The 20,091-nt window shown below is 42.8% G+C and overlaps 1 protein-coding gene across 4 annotated transcripts in view; it reads left to right on the plus strand.

Moving 5' to 3' along the window:
- The window catches only part of RHOBTB3 (Rho related BTB domain containing 3), a 47,597-nt gene that overhangs the window by 19,990 nt on the left and 7,516 nt on the right, over positions 1-20,091 (plus strand). For 2 of the 4 annotated variants that reach the window (XM_080636806.1, XM_080636807.1), the window contains exons 5-11: positions 499-610; positions 1,470-1,838; positions 4,241-4,353; positions 13,220-13,331; positions 16,388-16,561; positions 17,796-17,962; positions 18,779-18,875. In XM_080636806.1, coding sequence (XP_080492932.1) covers positions 499-610; positions 1,470-1,838; positions 4,241-4,353; positions 13,220-13,331; positions 16,388-16,561; positions 17,796-17,962; positions 18,779-18,875 — 1,144 coding nt within the window. Of the gene's footprint in view, positions 1-498; positions 611-1,469; positions 1,839-4,240; positions 4,354-13,219; positions 13,332-16,387; positions 16,562-17,795; positions 17,963-18,778; positions 19,632-20,091 lie in introns of those variants that run through there. The other 2 variants (XM_080636805.1, XR_013958686.1) reach the window with 2 other exon arrangements.

The raw sequence follows: 20,091 nt of genomic DNA on the forward strand, positions 1-20,091 counted from the left end.
CCCCTCAAGTACATTTTTATTGCAGTTATGAAGCCTGTTGCCCACAAGGATTCTGTTGTAATGTGACTTTTACGGAGGACACAGTAGCATTGCGTGGTTGTGGCTGTTAGTTGCAATCTGAAGAGCTTGTATATGGTTTTGTTATTTCCATCTCTTGCACATGATTATCTTCCGTCAAGTCTTATCCTTTTGTGTAATTCTGTAATTAGCACCTATGGAGGTTCGTAAATTGAGTATCTTTGTGCCTGTCTTTTCTGGGAAGACTAAATACAAGAGAATTAACCAACATAATTTGAGTAAATAGTGTTTTAAATTGTGCTAATTCCACACCCATGTGGTGCCTTCTTCTGGTAAAGGAGTATTGGGACTTTTCTAGGTGACTGCTCATAATGTCAGTAGCTTCAGTCCTGCATACAGTACCCACTCATTCCCTTAGTTTGATGTCTAGCTTGCTTTTAAATAACTAGGATATTTTTAAAAATACATTTCATATTTTAGCTGGAATATTTTATGATCCAAAGTTTGAATCAGAAGTCGCCTGAAAAAATGAAGAAAAGGAAAAAGACGCAGAAGTGTCATCGAGTTCAACCACCTCAGCTTGGACAGCCAGGTGCTTGCTGATATCTGGTCTCTACTGCCGTTTGTTATGTGTGTCATGTTCTTTGCACAATTAACATCTTGTATTCATTATACTGTGAGCTGTGCTATCTATCATCAGCTATTCTAGTTATGTTGCTATAGTTGCATCAACCTTTACTGATGGCTTAATTAACTTGGGGAGAATTATATAACAGTATGTAAGATTGCAGTGGACTTGGAATTTCTTTTAGATTAAAATAATAAGGGTAGTTTTCTGGTGCATTTGATGAAATAATGCAAAGCTGAATATTAAAAGCTTTACATAAAAGCTTTACAGAAAACATATGAAGTCATTATTTCATTTATTATTATTCTTTATTATTTTTCTTTTTCTTTATTTTTCTACAATATCATCAAGTAATATTTTATTTGCTACGAAAAAAGCAAGGGAGAGGTGTATGCTTCTGCACATGGTTTACTAAGCTTGATTTCTGAGCATCCGATGCATTTATTCAGTGAAATAATTACTGGAAAGTGGTCACCTCTAAACACATAGTTGTCTCTTCTCACATATTCTAGAAATAAGCTCAGATCCCTTAGATTTGGGATTCATGGGCAAATGTTTCTTTTAAACATAAGTGCCTAAAGATTTTTTGTAAAAGGAGGGACACTTATGAAACTAAGTATTTCTTCTATTTCTTCTTTTACTATACTAGGTATTTTAAATTTTAGCGTATTTTACTAGGCAGATTCAAGTAGCATATAAGAAATTTTCTTATCAAGAACTTCTTTCAAAAATTATCCTTCATTTGATCAGGTCTCCGGGAATAGAGTCATCCTGTGGTTAATATTTGCCTCAATTCTACAGCCTCACTCTTTATCTTAAGCAGAAAAAATGCCGATCTTGAAGGGCGAAGCCTCGCACTACGACACAGACCTGCACAACCTGCTCTGCTGCTGCCAGTGCGCAGATGTGGCATTCTACCCCGAGGACTTCAGCACAGTGGTGGAGGCTCACAAGGTCATCCTCTGCTCCGTCAGCCACCTCTTCATGCTGCTTTTTGAGGTGAAAAGCCCCACAGACATCTGCGACACCTCCATCATGCAGACAGCTCAGAGCCTTTTCACGGTGGAAGCAGAGGCTGCTTTCCCACTGGCGCCCCGTGGCATCCCACCCTGCATCCCGCTGCTGAAGGTGGTGGTGAAGGATTCTACCTTCTGCTCATGTCTCCCAGACATCCTCCACTTCCTCTATTCAGGTACCCACTGGAAATGGGTCTGGCTACTCATTTCTCGTACGGCTGATACGTTGTGAAGGAGTATCTGTATCACTCTAAGGAATATGCCTTTGCTGTTGGAAGATGATGTTCTTCCTTGATGCTGTATCCATTTTATACCTTGTGATTATTACAAACAAGGTCTGTATGAAAAAAGATATAATAAAAATATATTCTATAATTACAAATACAATTTTATTTATAATTTTATTTATAATTTTTATTAATTTAATTTAATTAAAAATATATATCTGTCATTCCAGATCTAATGAAGATGACTTAAGCACAGTATTTTACTGAACAAAGTCCATAAGCCAACATCAGTAATATTCAAAAGCTTTGGCAAAAAAATCTGGAGCTTGAGAAAGTTTCAATTCCAGGTTTTTAAGATACTTAAAATGTTTGCATGTTTTAAACACACTGATGAGAGTGCAGGGATATTTTAAAAAAACTCAAGTGATTTCTTTTCTGGCTACGGTGCTCCTGAAGAGAAAGTAGTGATAAAAAGCCTCCCAAACAGTGGCTGTCTCATCTCTGGCAGTGTTCAAGGCTAGGCTGGACAGGGCTTGGAGCAACCTGGTCTAGCTATTATTTCTGGTTATATGGTTATTATCTCTGATGATAACTGGTTGAAGTGCAAGTTATGAAGCTCTGATACATTCCATGAGTTTTTGTTGCCAGCTCAATACAAGCATTGCCCTGACCTACCTCATGCCAGCTATCTATTAAGATGGCACTGATAGTTTTCTAACTATCTAGCTTAGGAATCCCCAGGTGAAGGACTATTATTGTTTTCCTTCTGGAAGAACCTGATACCATTTTGTTCCTTATAAAATATTTTTCAAGTAGTCACTATGTAAGAACATTTATTTTATATTTGTTGAAAGAATTAGCATGGTTTTTAATGAAACATTCTGATTTTAACTTTAATTAAATAAAGTGCAAATAATTATAATGTTAGACATTCATCTATAAGGAAGTTTAGTCAATATCTCTATACTGATACCTGCCTGACATATGAAAAGTATTTCTGCCTTAGTAGCTGAGACATGAACACTGGCTTGTGAAGGCACAAGGGACACCTTCAGCTTTCAATTAGAGTTTACACATTGAAAACACCACTTTCAGTTCTTTCCAAACCAGTATCAAATATAAAGAACATAAGCAGAATTTTTTCAGTGTTTATTTATTTATTTGTTTATTAGTGACATGAATAGGGAATTTAACCTGAAATTCCAGCAAGTGATAGATCTAAGTGCGATATCTTCATCTGTTACCATTCACAATTTGTGTCTGCTGCCTTTTGTGCATTAATTTTACTTTTTACTTCTGTTTATGTCAACCAGTGGTACAGGATATTTTGTACAGTCATAGGTGAAGCTGTGCTGTAAGCTACAGCTCCCAAACTGACAGGCGTTGCCAAAAGTCATTGCACTGTTTGGTGCTTTTGAGAGGGGACAAGGTCTCTCAAAGACACCTGAGTTGACAGCTGAGAAGAGATCAGACATGAGGTAGCGTTTTCAGCTTTTCAGTATCACGACATAACCATGAGGTTATGAACGCTTACCATCTATGTGGTGTATATAGGAGATGATGGGGCTACAGATGCCATATGCCGTATATGCTGTTTCAGACTTTTCTGCAGCAGAATGCCTTCAAGGCTCTGCTGACTTGTGCTTTACCCTGAGCTTTATCTATCTCTGACTCTTCCTTGCTGCATGGCCCTGGGGATAAGAGCTGAAAGTTACCAGAATGCCCCATGGCACCTTTCAGACTTTCTCCAGCAAAGTGTGTAAGGATAAATCAATTGCTTTAACACTAGTTAGTACTTCTAATTTTTCTAAAAAATCTATTAGGATCATAGAACATTTTGGGTTTGAAAGGACCTTAAAGAATAAGTATTTTAAAAATACATTTAGAAGAACACCTAGAAGAATTTTTAATATTGAGATACCTAAGGGCATATCATGGCTTTGACTCCGAAAGCAAACTTTGTGCTGTTTTTAGTTACTGGTACTCATCATATAACTGAGGGTGAAGTTTTTCTGGTTTGATCACCTACAAAGCAGTGTGGTGGTGTTTTTATTTCCTGAATGTCTACCTGCATTGTGTAGAGATTGAACTGAGAGGAATTCAGAAATTGAATTTGAAAGCAAGGGGGATGCCCTTGTCTGTATTTTATTGCATTCTAGTAAAAAACACCATTGGAGTTTTATTGTGCAAGAATTGCATCTGGCCCTTTCTAAGTACAAAGATCCAGCTGATTTAAGTGCAAAAAATATAGTTTCTGCAGGATCTGTTTGTCATTGGTATAAGTTTTTCTCTGCCTGCTAAGACCTGTGCCTTGTTGATTTATATTCCAACTCTATCTGGTCTTGTGACAGGTGCTTTCCAATGGGAACGACTGGAAGAGGATATAAAAAAGAAGGTGAAGGATCCAGAAAAAACTGAAAATGTGCTTGACAAAGTTAAATGCATCCTGAAAACCCCAGAGAAGGTACATCTAACTCTCTTGGGGTAACTGTTAGTATTAGTTACACTTAAGTTCTTGGGAAATTGTTTTGTAGGTAAGTATTTCTTGCCAGTCTTTCTTTTAAACTTACTTCAGCTGATGCAGCTTTTATTATGTGGTGGGTCGTTTAGAGGCATGTGCAAAATAGAAACACAAGGATGCTGATGTCATGTACATAATTAATGTAATCAGTAAAAAGCACACCAAAGGTCAATTGCTGAGGTGAGTAGCTCGAGAGAGGACGCCTTCAACACCGGAGCGGGGAGGAGATCAGCGTCCAGGAGCCTCAACTCAGAGCGGCCAGAGCCACTGAGGGAGCCTCAGATCCTCACAGGACTTCCCCAGGAGCCGGCAGCTCAGCTGACGCGAGCAGCTGACTCACAGGGGGCGGAGCCAGGAGGAGCGGCACCACCTCTGACTGGTTAAAAACCTGCCCTTGGGAGCGCGATGAACAGGGCGGGCAAACAGGGCGGGTCGAGGCAGTTTGCGCGGCGGTTCATGCGGGCAGGCGAGCGGGATGGTGAGTACTCGCCTGATGACCAGGGCCCGGTCTGGAAGCTCTGCTCTGGCTGCCCCGGCGGTGGCCAGCATAGGCACCCAGACAGAGCTGATGAGAGGAGAGGCTGCAGTGCAGAGCTCGGAGTGTAGAGAGTGCCTGCACTGGTTTCCTGAGGGAACGGTGCCCAATGGGCAGGGCTGCACTCAGTGCTCCCTGGTGAAGGTCCTCCTGCAGCAGGTGACTGAGCTGCGGGACACTGTCAATAGGCTGCAAGATGTCAGGGAAGCTGAGAGGAAGCAGGACTGCTTGCTCCAGGCCCAAACTGTGCAGGGGCCTCAAGCGTCCCCTGAAGCTCATGGAAGAGTGGAGGAGGCCATCAACCCAGGAAGCTGGGAAATCGTAACAACAAAAAAAAACAACAAAAAAAAAGAAGAAGAGGACAATTAAAAGCAAGGGGCTTCCTCCTAAAGCTGTTGTCCCCACCCAGAACCGCTTTGCTGTCCTGCAGAGGGCTAAGAAGGAAGGGCACTTGCACCAGAAACAACTGGCTGGTGCACCAGTAAAGATCTCTACTGGTGCTGCCAGGAAAAAGAGACGGGTCATAGTGGTAGGGGACTCTACTTTGAAAGGGACAGAGGCACTCATCTGTCGGCCTGACCCGGTCTTGAGGGAGGTGTGTTGCCTACCTGGGGCACGGATCAGGGATGTTGCAGAGAGGCTGCCTGCTCTAGTGAGTCCCACGGACAATTACCCACTTCTGGTGATCCATGTGTGTGCTAGCGATGTTGATAGAAGTAGCCTGGAGAACATAAAGAAGGACTACAGAGCCCTGGGAGAGGAGGTTAGGGGCTCTGGAGCTCAGATTGTCTTTTCCTCAATTCTCCAGGATACAGTGGAGGACCTTAAAAAAGCTAGGAGGATTGGCCAGGTTCATAAATGGTTAAAAGGGTGGTGCCATAGTCAGGGGTTTGGGTGTTTTGAATACGGGACCCAAGTTAGTAGGCCAGGTCTCCTGGGGGCTGGTAGAGCTGATCTGACAAAGAAGAGGAAGAGTGGTTTTGGTAGGAGGCTTGCCAGGCTGGTCAAGGTTTCTTTAAACTAGATGTGTTGGGGGAGGAGGCATCATTCCATCCCAACACACCCAGTCAGTTGCCAGCACCTACAATAAATGCTCAGAGCGATGCAGAGATATTCCAGCCGCTCCAGCCAATGAGCCGGCTTCATTTGGAGCTCTGCTCAGATGCCTCTATACAAACGCCTGTAGCACGGGGAACAAACAAGAGGAATTAGAGATGTGTGCACGTCTACGGGAGTATGATATAATAGGCATCACAGAAACATGGTGGGATGGCTCCTACAACTGGAGTGTTGGAATGGAAGGTTACAGGCTCTTTAGAAAAGACAGGCCTGGCAGGCGGGGAGGGGGAGTTGCTATTTATGTTAGGGATAGGCTGGAGAGTATGGAACTCTGTCTGGGGATGGGTGAGCAGTCGACAGAGTTTGTGGGTAAAGGTTAAAGGGAGAAAACCTACGGGGGACATTACTGTGGGGATCTGTTACAGACTGCCTGATCAAGAGGAATCTGTGGATGAAGCGCTCTATAGGCAGATAGGAACAGCCTCACGCTCACAGGCCCTTGTTCTCATGGGAGACTTCAACCACCCTGACATCTGCTGGAGTGAAGGTACGGCCTGGCACAAGCAATCCAGGAGATTCCTCGATTGTGTGGAAGACAACTTCCTTCAGCAAGTAATAGAGAAGCCGACAAGGAGAGGTGCCGTGCTTGACCTCGTGCTCACCAACAGGGAAGGGCTGGTTGGAAATGTGACGCTCCAGGGCAGCCTTGGTTGCAGCGACCACGAGATGGTCGAATTCGAGATCCTCAGGACAGTGAGAAGAGCGTGCAGCAAGCTCACTGCCCTGGACTTCAGGAGAGCAGACTTTGGCCTCTTCAGGAGCCTGCTTATTAAGGTTCCATGGGATACAGCCCTAGAGGGCAGGGGGGCCCAAGATTCTTGGTTGTTATTCAAGGATCACCTGCTCCAAGCTCAGGAGTGTTGCATCCCAACTAGAAGGAAGTGAAGCAGGAGGGCCAGGAGACCTTCTTAGATGGAGAAGGAGCTGCTCAGCAAAATTCAAAGGAGAAAAGAGGCTTATAGAAGGTGGAAGCAGGGACAGGCGGCCTGGGAAGAATACAGGGATGTTGTCCCAGAAGCTAGGGACCAGGTGAGGAAGGCTAAGGCCCAGTTAGAATTGAACTTGGCTAAGGATGTTAAGGATAACAGGAAGGGATTCTATAGGTAGGTAGTGAGTATAAGACAGACTAGGGACAACGTAGGCCTACTCCGGAAGATATCGGGAGAACTGGATACCCAGGATTTGGAGAAGGCTGAGGTTCTTAATGACTTCTTTGCCTCGGTCTTCACTGGCAAAGGCTCTGACTGCACCACCCAAGTCTTGGAAGGCAAACGCAGGGACTGTGAGAATGAAGGCCCTAGGCCCACTGTAGGAGAGGATCTGGTTTGAGACCATCTTAGAAACCTAAACGTACACAAGTTCATGGGACCTGATGAAATCCATCCGCGGGTCCTGAAGGAGCTGGCGAATGAAGTTGCTAAGCCACTGGCCATCATATTTGAAAAATCATGGCAGTCGGGTGAAGTTCCCAATGACTGGAAAACGGGAAATATAACCCCCATTTTCAAGAAGGGAAAAATGGATGACCCGGGGAATTACAGACCAGTCAGTCTCACCTCTGTGCCTGGCAAAATCTTGGAGCAGATTCTCCTGGAAGGCATGCTAAGGCACATGAAAAACAAGGAGGTGGTTGGTGACAGCCAGCATGGCTTCACTTAAGGGGAAATCTTGCCTGACCAGTCTGGTGGCCTTCTATGATGGGGCTATGGAACTGATGGACAGGGGCAGAGCAGTTGACGTCATCTATCTGGATTTGTGCAAAGCCTTTGACACTGTCCCACATGACATCCTTGTCTCTAAATTGGAGAGACATCAATTTGATGGATGGACCAATCGGTGAATAAAGAACTGGCTGGATGGCCGCACACAAAGAGTTGTGGTCAATGGCTCCATGTCCGGCTGGAGACCAGTAGTGAGTGGTGTCCCTCAGGGATCGGTGTTGGGACCGGTCTTGTTCAACATCTTGGTTGGTGACACGGACAGTGGGATTGAGTGCGCCCCCAGCAAGTTTGCCGATGACACCAAGCTGTGTGATTCGGTTGATACGCCGGAGGGAAGGAATGCCATCCAGAGGGACCTTGACACGCTTGTGAGGTGGGCTGATGCCAACCTGATGAAGTTTAACCATGCCAAGTGCAAGGTCCTACACCTGGGTTGAAGCAATCCCAGGCATGGCTACAGGCTGGGCAGAGAAGAGATTCAGAGCAGGCCTGCAGAGAAGGACTTGGGGGTGTTGGTCGATGAGAAAATGAACATGAGCCGGCTTCAGTGTGTGCTCGCAGCCCAGAAAGCCAACCGTATCCTGGGCTGCATCAAGAGGAGCGTGACCAGCAGGTCGAAGGAGGTGATCCTGTGCTGCAGGCAGGGCTTTGGATTCTTTGATAACAGCTGGTTTTATAAGGCTCCAGTCCGGATGATGGCACGTGGGAAAGGTTTATCTCACAGAGGCAAAAGGATGCTGCGGCATGAATTAGCAGGGCTCATTTGGAGAGCTTTAAACTAGATTCGAAGGGGGATGGGGTTGTAACTGGGCTTGCCCCAGTGGGGCAGCACTCTAGGATTGATGAAGACTGGGAGGCCTCCTATAATCCTAGGGTGAAATCGGTGAGCTCAGCTCCCTCCTTGAAATGCCTGTACACCAATGCGTGCAGCATGGGAAATAAGCAGGAGGAGTTAGAGGCCTGTGTTGAGTCAGGAGATTATGATCTGGTGGCAATTACAGAGACATGGTGGGACAGCTCACATGACTGGAATATAGTCATGGAGGGCTATGTCCTTTTCAGGAAAGACAGGCCAGCCAGGCGGGGTGGTGGGGTTGCTCTTTATGTGCGAGAGCAGCTGCAATGTACTGAGCTCTGTCCAGGGACAGAGGACGAGCGAGTTGAGAGTCTGTGGGTGAGAATTAAGGGGCAGGCTGGCAGGGGGGATACTGTTGTGGGTGTCTGTTACAGGCCACCAGATCAGGGTGAGGAAGTTGACGAGGCCTTCTACAGGCAGCTGAGAGCGGCCTCACAGTCACAGGCCGTGGTCGTCGTGGGGGATTTTAGCTTCCCTGATGTTTGCTGGAAGGATTACTCAGCAACCCAGCCACAGTCCAGGAGGTTCTTCCAGTGTATGGATGATAACTTCCTCATGCAAATGGTGGATGAGCCAACCAGGAGAGGAGCGCTGCTGGATCTCGTCCTCACTAACAAGGAGGGTCTGGTCGAAGCAGTAAAGGTTGAGGGCTGCCTTGGTTGCAGCGACCACGAGATGGTGAAATTCAGGATCTTGTGTGGTAGGACCAGTAGAATAGCAAGTAGAATTGCAACCCTGGACTTTAGCAGGGCAAACTTTGGCTTTTTCAAGCAATTGCTAGGGGAAATCCCATGGGCAAGGCTGCTTGAAGGTAAAGGGGCCCAAGATAGTTGGTTGGCATTCAAGGATTGCTTATTCCGAGCTCAAGATCAGAGCATCCTGACACGTAGAAAGTCAATGAAGAGGGCCAGGAGACCTGCATGGCTAAATAAGGAACTGCTGGGTATGCTGAAGTGGAAGAGGAGAGTTTACAGGTCATGGAAGGAGGGGCTGGCCACTTGGGAGGAATATAAGGCTGCTGCTAGAGGACGTAGGAAGGCAGCTAGGATGGCTAAGGCCTCCTTAGATTTAAATCTGGTGAGAGGGGTCAAGGACAGCAGAAAGAGCTTTTTCAAATACATGGCAGATAAAACTAACACCAGAGGCAATGTAGGCCCACTGGTGAATGGGATGGGGGCCCTGGTGACAGAAGATACAGATATGGCAGAGTTATTGAATGCCGCCTTTGTCTCAGTCTACTCTGCCGGAGGCAGTCCTGAAGAGCCCTGTACTCCTGAGACATCAGATGAAGTCAGGTCAATGGAGCAGTTTGCCTTAGTCGACAAGGAATGGGTTAGGGACCAGTTGAGCAATCTGGACATCCATAAATCCATGGGTCCAGATGGGATGCACCCGCGGGTGCTGAGGGAACTGGTGGAAGCCATTGCTAGACCACTCTCCATCATCTTTACCAAGTCTTGGGAAACGGGAGAGGTGCCTGAGGACTGGAGGAAAGCAAATGTCACTCCAATCTTCAAAAAGGGCAAGAAGGAGGACCCGGGTGACTATAGACCGGTCAGCCTCACCTCCATCCCTGGGAAAGTGATGGAACACCTTATCCTTGATGCCATCTTAAGGCATGTCAAGGATAAGAGGGTTATGAGGGGCAGTCAACATGGCTTTACCAAGGGGAAGTCATGCTTAACCAACCTCATAGCCTTTTATAAGGAAATAACATTGTGGATGGATGATGGCAGAGCGGTGGCTGTGGTCTACCTTGACTTCAGCAAAGCATTTGACACAGTCTCCCACAGCATCCTCATAGCTAAACTGAGGAAGTGTGGTCTGGATGATCAGGTAGTGAGGTGGACTGTGAACTGGCTGAAGGACAGAAGCCAGAGAGTTGTGGTCAATGGGGCGGAGTCTAGTTGGAGGGCTGTATCTAGTGGAGTGCCTCAAGGGTCAGTACTGGGACCAGTATTATTTAATATATTCATCAATGATTTAGATGAGGGAATTGAGTGTACTATCAGCAAGTTTGCTGATGACACTAAGCTGGGAGGAGTGGCTGACACGCCAGAAGGCTGTGCTGCCATCCAGAGAGACCTGGACAGGCTGGAGAGTTGGGCAGGGAATAACTTCATGAAATATAACAAGGGAAAGTGTAGAGTCCTGCATCTGGGCAGGAACAACCCCAGGTTCCAGTATAGGTTGGGGAACGACCTGTTAGAGAGCAGTGTAGGGGAGAGGGACCTGGGGGTCCTAGTGGACCGCAGGATGACCATGAGCCAACACTGTGCCCTTGTGGCCAAGAAGGCCAATAGCATCCTGGGGTGTATTAGAAGGGGGGTGGTCAGTAGGTCGAGAGAGGTTCTCCTTCCCCTCTACTCTGCCCTGGTGAGACCGCACCTGGAATATTGTGTCCAGTTCTGGGCCCCTCAGTTCAAGAAGGACAGGGACCTGCTGGAGAGAGTCCAGCGCAGGGCAACTAAGATGATTAAGGGAGTGGAGCATCTCCCTTATGAGGAAAGGCTGAGGGAGCTGGGTCTCTATAGTTTGGAGGAGACTGAGGGGTGACCTTATTAGTGTATATAAATATATAAAGGGGGAGTGTCACGAGGATGGAGCCAGGCTCTTCTCAGCGGCAAACAATGATAGGACAAGGGGTAATGGGTACAAACTGGAACACAAGAGGTTCCAGTTAAACTTGAGAAGAAACTTCTTCTCAGTGAGGGTGACGGAACACTGGAACAGGCTGCCCAGGGGGGTTGTGGAGTCTCCTTCTCTGGAGACATTCAAGGCCCGCCTGGACACATTCCTGTGTAACTTTATCTAGGTGTTCCTGCTCCGGCAGGGGGATTGGACTAGATGATCTTTTGAGGTCCCTTCCAATCTCTAACATACTGTGATACTGTGATCCTGCTCCTCTACTCTGCTCTCGTGAGACCTCACTTGGAGTATTGGGTACAGTTCTGGTGTCCTCAACATAAAAAGGACATGGAACTGTTGGAACAAGTCCAGAGGAGGGCCACAAGGATGATCAGGGGACTGGAGCACCTCCCGTATGAAGACAGGCTGGGAAAGTTGGGGCTGTTCAGCCTGGAGAAGAGAAGGCTGTGTGGAGACCTCATAGCAGCCTTCTAGTATCTGAAAGGGGCCTACAAGAATGCTGGGGCGGGACTATTCATCAGGGACTGTAGTGACAGGACAAGGGGTAATGGGTTAAAACTTAAAGAGGGGAAGTTTAGATTGGATATAAGGAAGAAATTCTTTACTGAGAGGGTGATGAGGCACTGGAATGGGTTGCCCAGGGAGGTTGTGAATGCTCCATCCTTGGCGGTGTTCAAGGCCAGGTTGGATGAGGCCTTGGGTGGCATGGTTTAGTGTGGGGTGCCCCTGCCCATGGCAGGGGGATTGGAACTATATGATCTTAAGGTCCTTTCCAACCTTAACTATTCTATGATTCTATGATTCTTTGAAATAGGTGTCCTGAAAGAATTACTCACATTCACAGCTTTGCACATTGTCTAACAACATGATTATGTGAGCTAATTCTCATGTAATAGAGGCTACCCTAGGAAAGCTTTGCTTTCCTGAATGTGCCAAAAGTTACACTTCTGCAGTAGGTCAGGAGAGCTGGTTTCCCCTACAAGTATTGCTATGTGTAAAGCTGTCTATAACTCAATATATTTAATTCAGCAGGTGACTTCACAGTATAATGCAATTTATGTTACTTTATGATGTTAATAAAAAATTACAATACAGAATTACTTTTAACAGCAATTTTTTGGTTGAGCATTCCCTGTTACTGTAGAACTTGCACAAAATATTTCTGTCAGTTTAAAATGGAAATCATCTCAGACTGTCTTGAGATAAGATAATAGGAAGACCAGAAAGTTACTTAGCTGTTTTAAGCTTCTGATTATTTGATTGTAGCCTTCCAGTCCTAAGTGTCCACAGCTAAAACCCTTGTAAGATTGGACATAGAAAGTCCTGAAAACTTTTTAAGATCATAAGCCTGAGTTGTTGTTGTTATCTTTAGGATTCCGGGGGTGGGGGGGGGGGGTGGTGTATGCCTTTGGGGCACTTTTATTTCACATTTAAAACTTTTTGTTCAAAAGCAGATAACTAAATTGTGATTTTTCTTGATAAAATTTAAAATGAATTAATAAATCAGGTAAGACTTTAACCATAAATTCAACCTCATCTGAATTTCACTTACCATAATCTAGCAATATGATTTCAATATTGTTCTTTTGGTAGCTTTACATTCTGTTTTCAAAGTAAGAAAAACCTCTGCCCATAGGTGCTGGATGGGGGAGTTTTGTCACAGTCAAAAAGTGCAAAGGTGAGAGCTGGAGTGTGGCTGTAAGAGACGGGGATGCCTTTGAGCTTCTGCACTGTGGGATACAGGAAAATAGACCATGACTGCAAAGGAATGTACATGCCATGGGCATGGCTGAGTAACATTAGCAAAAGAACATAAAGTAGAAAGCAAAAGGCTGTTATTTAGTTTTACCATATAAATGATGTCTTGTAACCTTTTATTCTGTAGGCAATTGTACGTGACAGTGTTTTATTAATCATTTATTTTTGCAGTTAAACACTACAAAAGACTGCAGATCTCAACAGATGAAGCAGCTGTATAATACTTCTCTCAGGCTGTTCTTTAATACGCCTGTCCTAGCTGATGTCATCTTCAAAATACAAGGTATGGTACCTCTGTTCCTGATGGCATTAGCTCTGTTGTACCTTCAGCATTTATATTGCTTGTAGGAGAGAGGGAAATAGAAGTGTCTATTTTCTGTTGCACCAGAACTAAGGACATGTGTATCTGCTTTGCTGTCACTGTGGAGAGCAGCTTTTGCCTAGAATTAACGCTTGCCCTATGGATGCTTTGCAGCAGTATTAACTCTCAATGTGGTTTATCACTGCTGCACCTGTACCAATGCCCTTTGCCTGACATGGTCGACTTTGTGCCTCTCTGATTGGCATGCATCCCTTGGAGGCAAAATGAAGGATGTACCTCAGGAAAGACTCCTGCAATAACATATCACCAAGGTAACAAGGCTACACCAGGGACTGCATCACAGGCGACAGTGGTTTTATTTTAAGTTACTTATCTCACGTTTCTACCTGTACAAGCACTAGGAGATATCATAGAATCCTGGAATCCAGGTTGGAAGGGACCTCAAGGATCTGCTGTTCCAACATTTTTTGGCAAAGCATGGCCTAGAGTAGATGTCCAGCCAAATCTCCACAGCATCCAGTGTTGGGAAATCCACAACTTCCCTGGGGAGATTATTCCAGTGGCTGGTTTTTGTCATTGTGAAAAATTTTCCTCTTGTGTCTAGTTGGAATCTCCCCAGGAGTAACTTCTGCCCATTATACCTCATCTTTTCTATGGGACTTCTTGTAAAAAAGGAGTCTTCATTTTCTTTGTAGCCACCTTTTAAATACTGGAACATGGCAATAAGGTCTACCCTGAGCCTTCTGCCCAGCATCAAACCTTGAAGAGTTATGGACTCCAGCGGCCACGTCTACACTCATTGCCCTCAGTGAAAAGACTGCAGAAGCTTGTTACTGATTCTTGACCACCTTTCCTCTGCCTGTCTCAGGCTGGTGCTGGCTGTGGACATGCCTTTTTGTACATTCTAGAAGCTGACAGGGACTTATATCCCCCTCCTGTGCTTTCTTAGATGTCACTCACAGCCTGTCTTCCCCCAGCATGGGCACGCCTAGAACTGCACCTAAATGTTCTGGGATTTTGATGACCTACTAATCTAGGTGCCATCAACACCTGCTGTGTTTTACTGCCTTGCCCTTCTAGATGCTCCCATTCCAATCTTCATGCTTCTGTCACAGTCAACTTCTATAGGGTAAGTGATTCCTTCTGAAAGCAGCCTTCAGTCTTGCAGGGGCCTAGGCTAGATCTGCCTGTTGCTTAACCCTACAAGTGTGAAAAACATCTAAATTATTGGGGTTTTGTTGTTTTGTTGTCCCAAGTCTCTTGGGATGATGGTAATTACCTAATCCTCATTGTGGCCAGGATTAAAAAGATGTAGAGAGCAGAGACTGGCTTTCCCTGCTGACTTGTCTGTAAGAGGCTGTTGAATTACAAAGCTTGGTGGTGGTGTTCCATAGGTCTGCTCACAAAGATGCCAAGTGCTCCTTGGCAAAGGCATGGGCAGGAGCCAAGCTCGTGCAACCATTTTCTTTTCCCATTTTGCCAGCAAAAAATGTGCTGGGTGCACCAATTTGCTACAGTGTCATGGCTGACATTTTTCTGGAATTGTATCTCAGAGCCAAATACGAAGCATTAATCCTTCAAACATATGCACATGAGGACAAGCAGATTCTTTCTAGGTATTCTGTTTAATATGCAGAAAACCCAAAAAAGATCTTTGAAAATAAGAACAAAATACTGATGTTGAGTTTAATGACATCAAAAATCATCTCAGTGTTCCATTCCTGAGAAAAGCTTTGTGAGAAGTTGATTAAACCATACCACCACTATGTATTCTGCAGAAAAAAACCCCAACCCTGCCCTGAGTTGACAAGTAGTTAAAAAAAAATGTGCTTATCAACTCCTAAAATGTGAACTGATGTTCTTAATGTTTGATAAAAGTCTTCCAAGCCTTTTTCTCTAATTAATCAACCACAACAATTGTATTAAAATTAAATAATTATGAAGAGAAACTGAAGGCTTTAGAAGGCTAAAATCTTAGGCTTTTATATATCAAAAAATATATTTGATTTGGCAAATATTTTTAATTTTTCAACTAATTTCTTGAATATTTGGGGTTGCTTTGAGCTTTCTAGCTTACAGAAGTACTTGGGAGCCATTGAAAATGAGAGCCCATATTGTCTGTGTAAAGATTCATAACTCGATTGAACCTCCTAATTAGTAGGTAAATATCCAATTGCATGCACATACACAGCTGCATGCATAACTTAAATCATATCTTCATCGTGTAATGCTCATGTTACATGTGCGAATATATAATACCATTGATATGTTCTGTTTTTATGGAAATATATAAATTTCGTATGCCACATTTTGGAAGTAGAAGCACAGGTGAAAAGAAATAGGATAAAAATTAAAAAATGACAGATGTTTTCAAGGAATTAGGTAGGTGGCAAGGTTGTGGTTGAGAAGAAAATGAAGACAGTAACTTCTATGTAAGTATTTGCGGTATGTTTATCTTGCATGTCAATTAATCCATTTCTTTTAGTTTTGATTAAAACATTGACATCCAACTGTAAACTCATGTTCTGTCTTTGGCTGCTATCCTGTTTGGCCCTTTCTTTTGCACAGGACCATTGAGTTTATCTGGGCTCTGCAGAGGTCTGAGGGTCAGTGCTGGCAGCTTGATTGCTGAGGAATGCAGATTACTCATTTGCATATTTATGCAGTGGGCCAGAAGTTCAGTTTCTGTAAACTGGTGTAAGTGCAGTGGCATCTGATTTTTTGCTACTTGAAAGTCTATTTCTGACTGATAAAAGTTTGCCAGATTTGGAGAACTTGGTGTTGGGAGCAGGTTGTTGTAATAAATTTAGTATTTCTCTTTTCTTTTTTTGCTGGCTACGAGAAAGATGTAAAATCTTGACTGGTATAAAGTGAGTGTTATTTGTTGGATATTGTTAATTTTAACCTCTTTAATCATGCTCAGTGAAGGGAAGGCCTTCTAAGAAAATCAGAACTTTAAAGTCATGATCTTTCTGTGTATATAAAGTCGTCATAGATTTTTATCTTGTGTCCTGCAGATGCAACTGTACCAGCCCACAGAGCAGTTCTGGTAGCTCGCTGTGAGGTAATGGCAGCCATGTTTAATGGTAATTATCTAGAAGCAAATAGTATTCTGGTTCCAGTGTATGGGGTTTCCAAAGACACTTTCCTCTCCTTTCTAGAGTATCTTTATACCGACTCCTGCTGTCCAGGTAAGAAAAGTCAAAAATACACATTTTTACTCATTTTTCTACAGTGGGGCATTGATAAAGAGTAATGTAGCAGCATTTACATTATTGAAAAATGTGAATAACTTAATGTATAATGACTCAAGAAAAAGAAATTTTCATATTATGCAATAAAAAAATCAGTCTTATTCAAGTAAAATCAACTGCAGACAGAACAGATATCACTAATAAAATGTTGTATTTGTTATGTGTTTACACAGCAAGACTCAAAAATCAGTGAAATTTCATTTCTGGTCCATTACAATATCAGAAATTGTCTTTCTACATCACAATAATATTGCTTTTGAATCATAATTCTTGGGTTCATTCCAAAATTTTCATATTCTTTAGGATATATTTTGTTACATTTAATATAATCAAGGTTAAAATGCAAGAATACCTTATTTATACATATGGATACCTTATTTGTATGTAAATCCTCAAAAAAGTATGTCATTTGGAGTATTCAGTAAGAAAAATTGAGCTGAAGTATTTCTTGTATCTTAACCATAGTCTTTTTTAATAAGAAGAAAATTACATGCTAAATATGGAATATTATCTAAATACAGATAATTTTCCTTTGGGATAGTGAATGAATAATGTTGTGATATGCATTTTTGCTTTTGTTTCATTTTCAAATAATTCTACCTTATTATTAGGTTTTCTCATATTCTCTTTTCAGTCCATCTGCCATTTCCCTGTCCATCAGTTTAAATATGCAACCACTGTACCATATTTAAAAAAAAAATAAACTGTAATAAATCTGTAATTTTTAATTTTTTTTTTTTTTTTTAGATATATGGTTGCTTCATTTTCTTTTGGGCCTTTTTTTGCTATATTTTCTTGTACATGTATCATGAATGTTCTTTTTTGAGAGAGACATTAGAAAGCTAATTCCTTTTATTAATCATCACTTACTTTAAATACACTACAGCCCTTGATCAGCATCTTCAAGACACACAGTATTGACAAGAATTTATTACACTTACCTTATAAGAAGTACTAACTAAAGTACCTTTTTCCTGTTAATTAAATAGGAAAAAAGAGAGTGGCATCGCAAACTTATAACAATAATAATGAAAAATAAAATAAGGTGATCAACAGCAGTTTGATTTTATGTCCATTGTTAGGTGTTTGAAAGATGTCTCAGTGAAAACTGGCTTTGATCATATTGTCAAAAAGGTAAAATACATGTAACTTGTGTTTTCTTGCTTTTCAGCTGGTATTCTCCAAGCTATGTCTCTCTTGATCTGTGCAGAGATGTATCAAGTAATGAGACTCCAGCATATTTGTGAGCTTTACATTATCACACAGCTTCAGAGCATGCCTAGCAGGGAGCTGGCATCCACAAGTCTCAGCATTGTTAGCTTGTTCAAAAAAGCTAAGGTATGTGTTGCATGGATCACATGAGAACATATATCTTAACCCTAATTAATGGGGATTGTTTAATTGTTAAGATTTTTAAAGATCTTAATACTTTCTTTTCCCAGGGACAAACACTGATATACAGTCTGTTGATTAGGATTATCTGTGGCACAAGGCCTTCAGTTTCTGATTGCACAATGTGCAGTCGTAACACAATCTGTGCAATTTCCTTCATCAGGGACACATTGCAGTAATTCAGCTTAACTGCAACTTCTGCCAGAAAAGATTTATTTTGGGCCAGTGAATATGCAGTACTTCTCTTTTTAGTCATACAAGTGGCAGAGAAGATCCAACCTGATAGAATATTGAGCGGAAACCATGAAAAGCATGAAAAGACAAGATCAGAGGCTGAAAAAAGAGAGAGACAGTAAAGCCAGATTTGGAAAACAGAAGAGGAAAATAAAAAGATGAATCATTTGCAAGTCTTAGGCAGGATGTTGTCTTAAATGAACAGGATTTTGTGGTGGAAGAGGAGACCACAAAATTGACATGCTGCATTCCTTACCTTCCTTTTTCTGAAGCTCTTCTGTGACAAAAATTTCTAAGATTCATGTCCAAAAGAGCCCCAGGAGTTATATCACACTGCTGGGGGTGAGGTGGGGGGAAGTATTATTGTTTGATCTTGAGTCTCCATCTGTTTACACACTTACGTCATTGACTTTTCCTCCCTTATCTTCTACAGTCAAAACCTTGTTTAGTAAACTGCTATGTTGACAGTGGAATGGTTGTTTTAGACCTGATAGCAGTAAGTATTGTTTGTTTTCTTTCTTCTTGCAGTTTCACAATTCTGATTGCCTTTCAACTTGGCTTCTCCATTTTATTGCCACTAACTACCTCATCTTCAGTCAAAAGCCTGAATTTCAAGATCTTTCAGGTAATTTACCTATTACTTTTAAAAAAAGAAATGTTTTTCAGTTCTGCTTAGATTAGAAGCAAGGTACTGGACGATACTACATCCACATGAGAAGACAATTACGACTTCTGTAGGCCAGAATCTGTGTGAGCTGGATGATACATCACCATACTGTGGACCAGCATGTGATACATGAAGAACAGAATGTCTAACAACCACATCCCCTTGTATTTTTTATTCCTGCACTGATGGTAAGGTTCCTACCCATAACTGATTCAACTGAGACACTTTCGTCACTATGTGTCAATCCCTTTACTTTATGTGTGTAATTTTATTTAGTTAGTGCGTTAGAATCAAGGTAATGAGTCACTTCCAATACCTGCTTTTGAAGGGCTGGGCTTTTCTTTGAAGAAAACAGGATTCTGACAGTACTTTCCAGCAGATACCATGAAATCAAATAACTAATGTGCATTTAAGTAAATAAACAAGTTTCTTCCAGGGAAGTGATGTTTATTTTCCCAAACTCTCTATTTGTTTCCTGATATGTAACTCTAGAAAGTTTTGCTTATTGTCTATGGGAATTTTCAACACCCTGGTTAAGGTGGTCCTGATGGGTGCATCTATTTTGATCCATGGTTTGTATTCAGACCATTGGTATGGGGCCAGTGTATTCCAGCTGGGGATTTTGTTATCAATGAGCCGAAGCTTTGTTTGGTCCAAAGTACATTGAAAGAACTCTTTCCTCATTTGCAAGGCTCGTATATGTATGTGTGATGATGGACGACTCTGTAATCATTATGAGTGAAGGAGCGAGAGCTAGACCCTCCTTGTTCTGTTTGGATTTGGAATTTGTCTTCTAGTGGCCCACCTATGTGTCTTCTGAAACACCCATTTTGTATAGCCAGATCTGGATTAAACATGGATTAAGCCTGTGTTGTCTCAGCCACCCTGAGGCACTCCTGAAGCTGTAGGAGTCAGATTGTCCCAATCATTTGGAGAAGGTGGGAACTGTAGATGACTTCCTCTTGGTGAGGCAGGAGAGCACAGAGACCCTTTTTGTTTAGGTTCAGTGCAGGACTCAATCTAGGCACATTTACTTACCCATTTTCTGGTTTCCCAGTGGGATATAGATTTATCAATATTGCCTTTTTTTTTCTCTGTGAAAAGTAATAGCAATAGCAGTTCTGCCTCCATGTTGCAGCAATCCTGATGGATATCAGGCTGCATATGAGTGTGT

The sequence above is a fragment of the Psittacula echo genome (genome assembly GCF_963264785.1).
Source record: "Psittacula echo genome assembly, chromosome: Z".
NCBI classification, from domain to species: Eukaryota; Metazoa; Chordata; class Aves; order Psittaciformes; family Psittacidae; genus Psittacula; species Psittacula echo.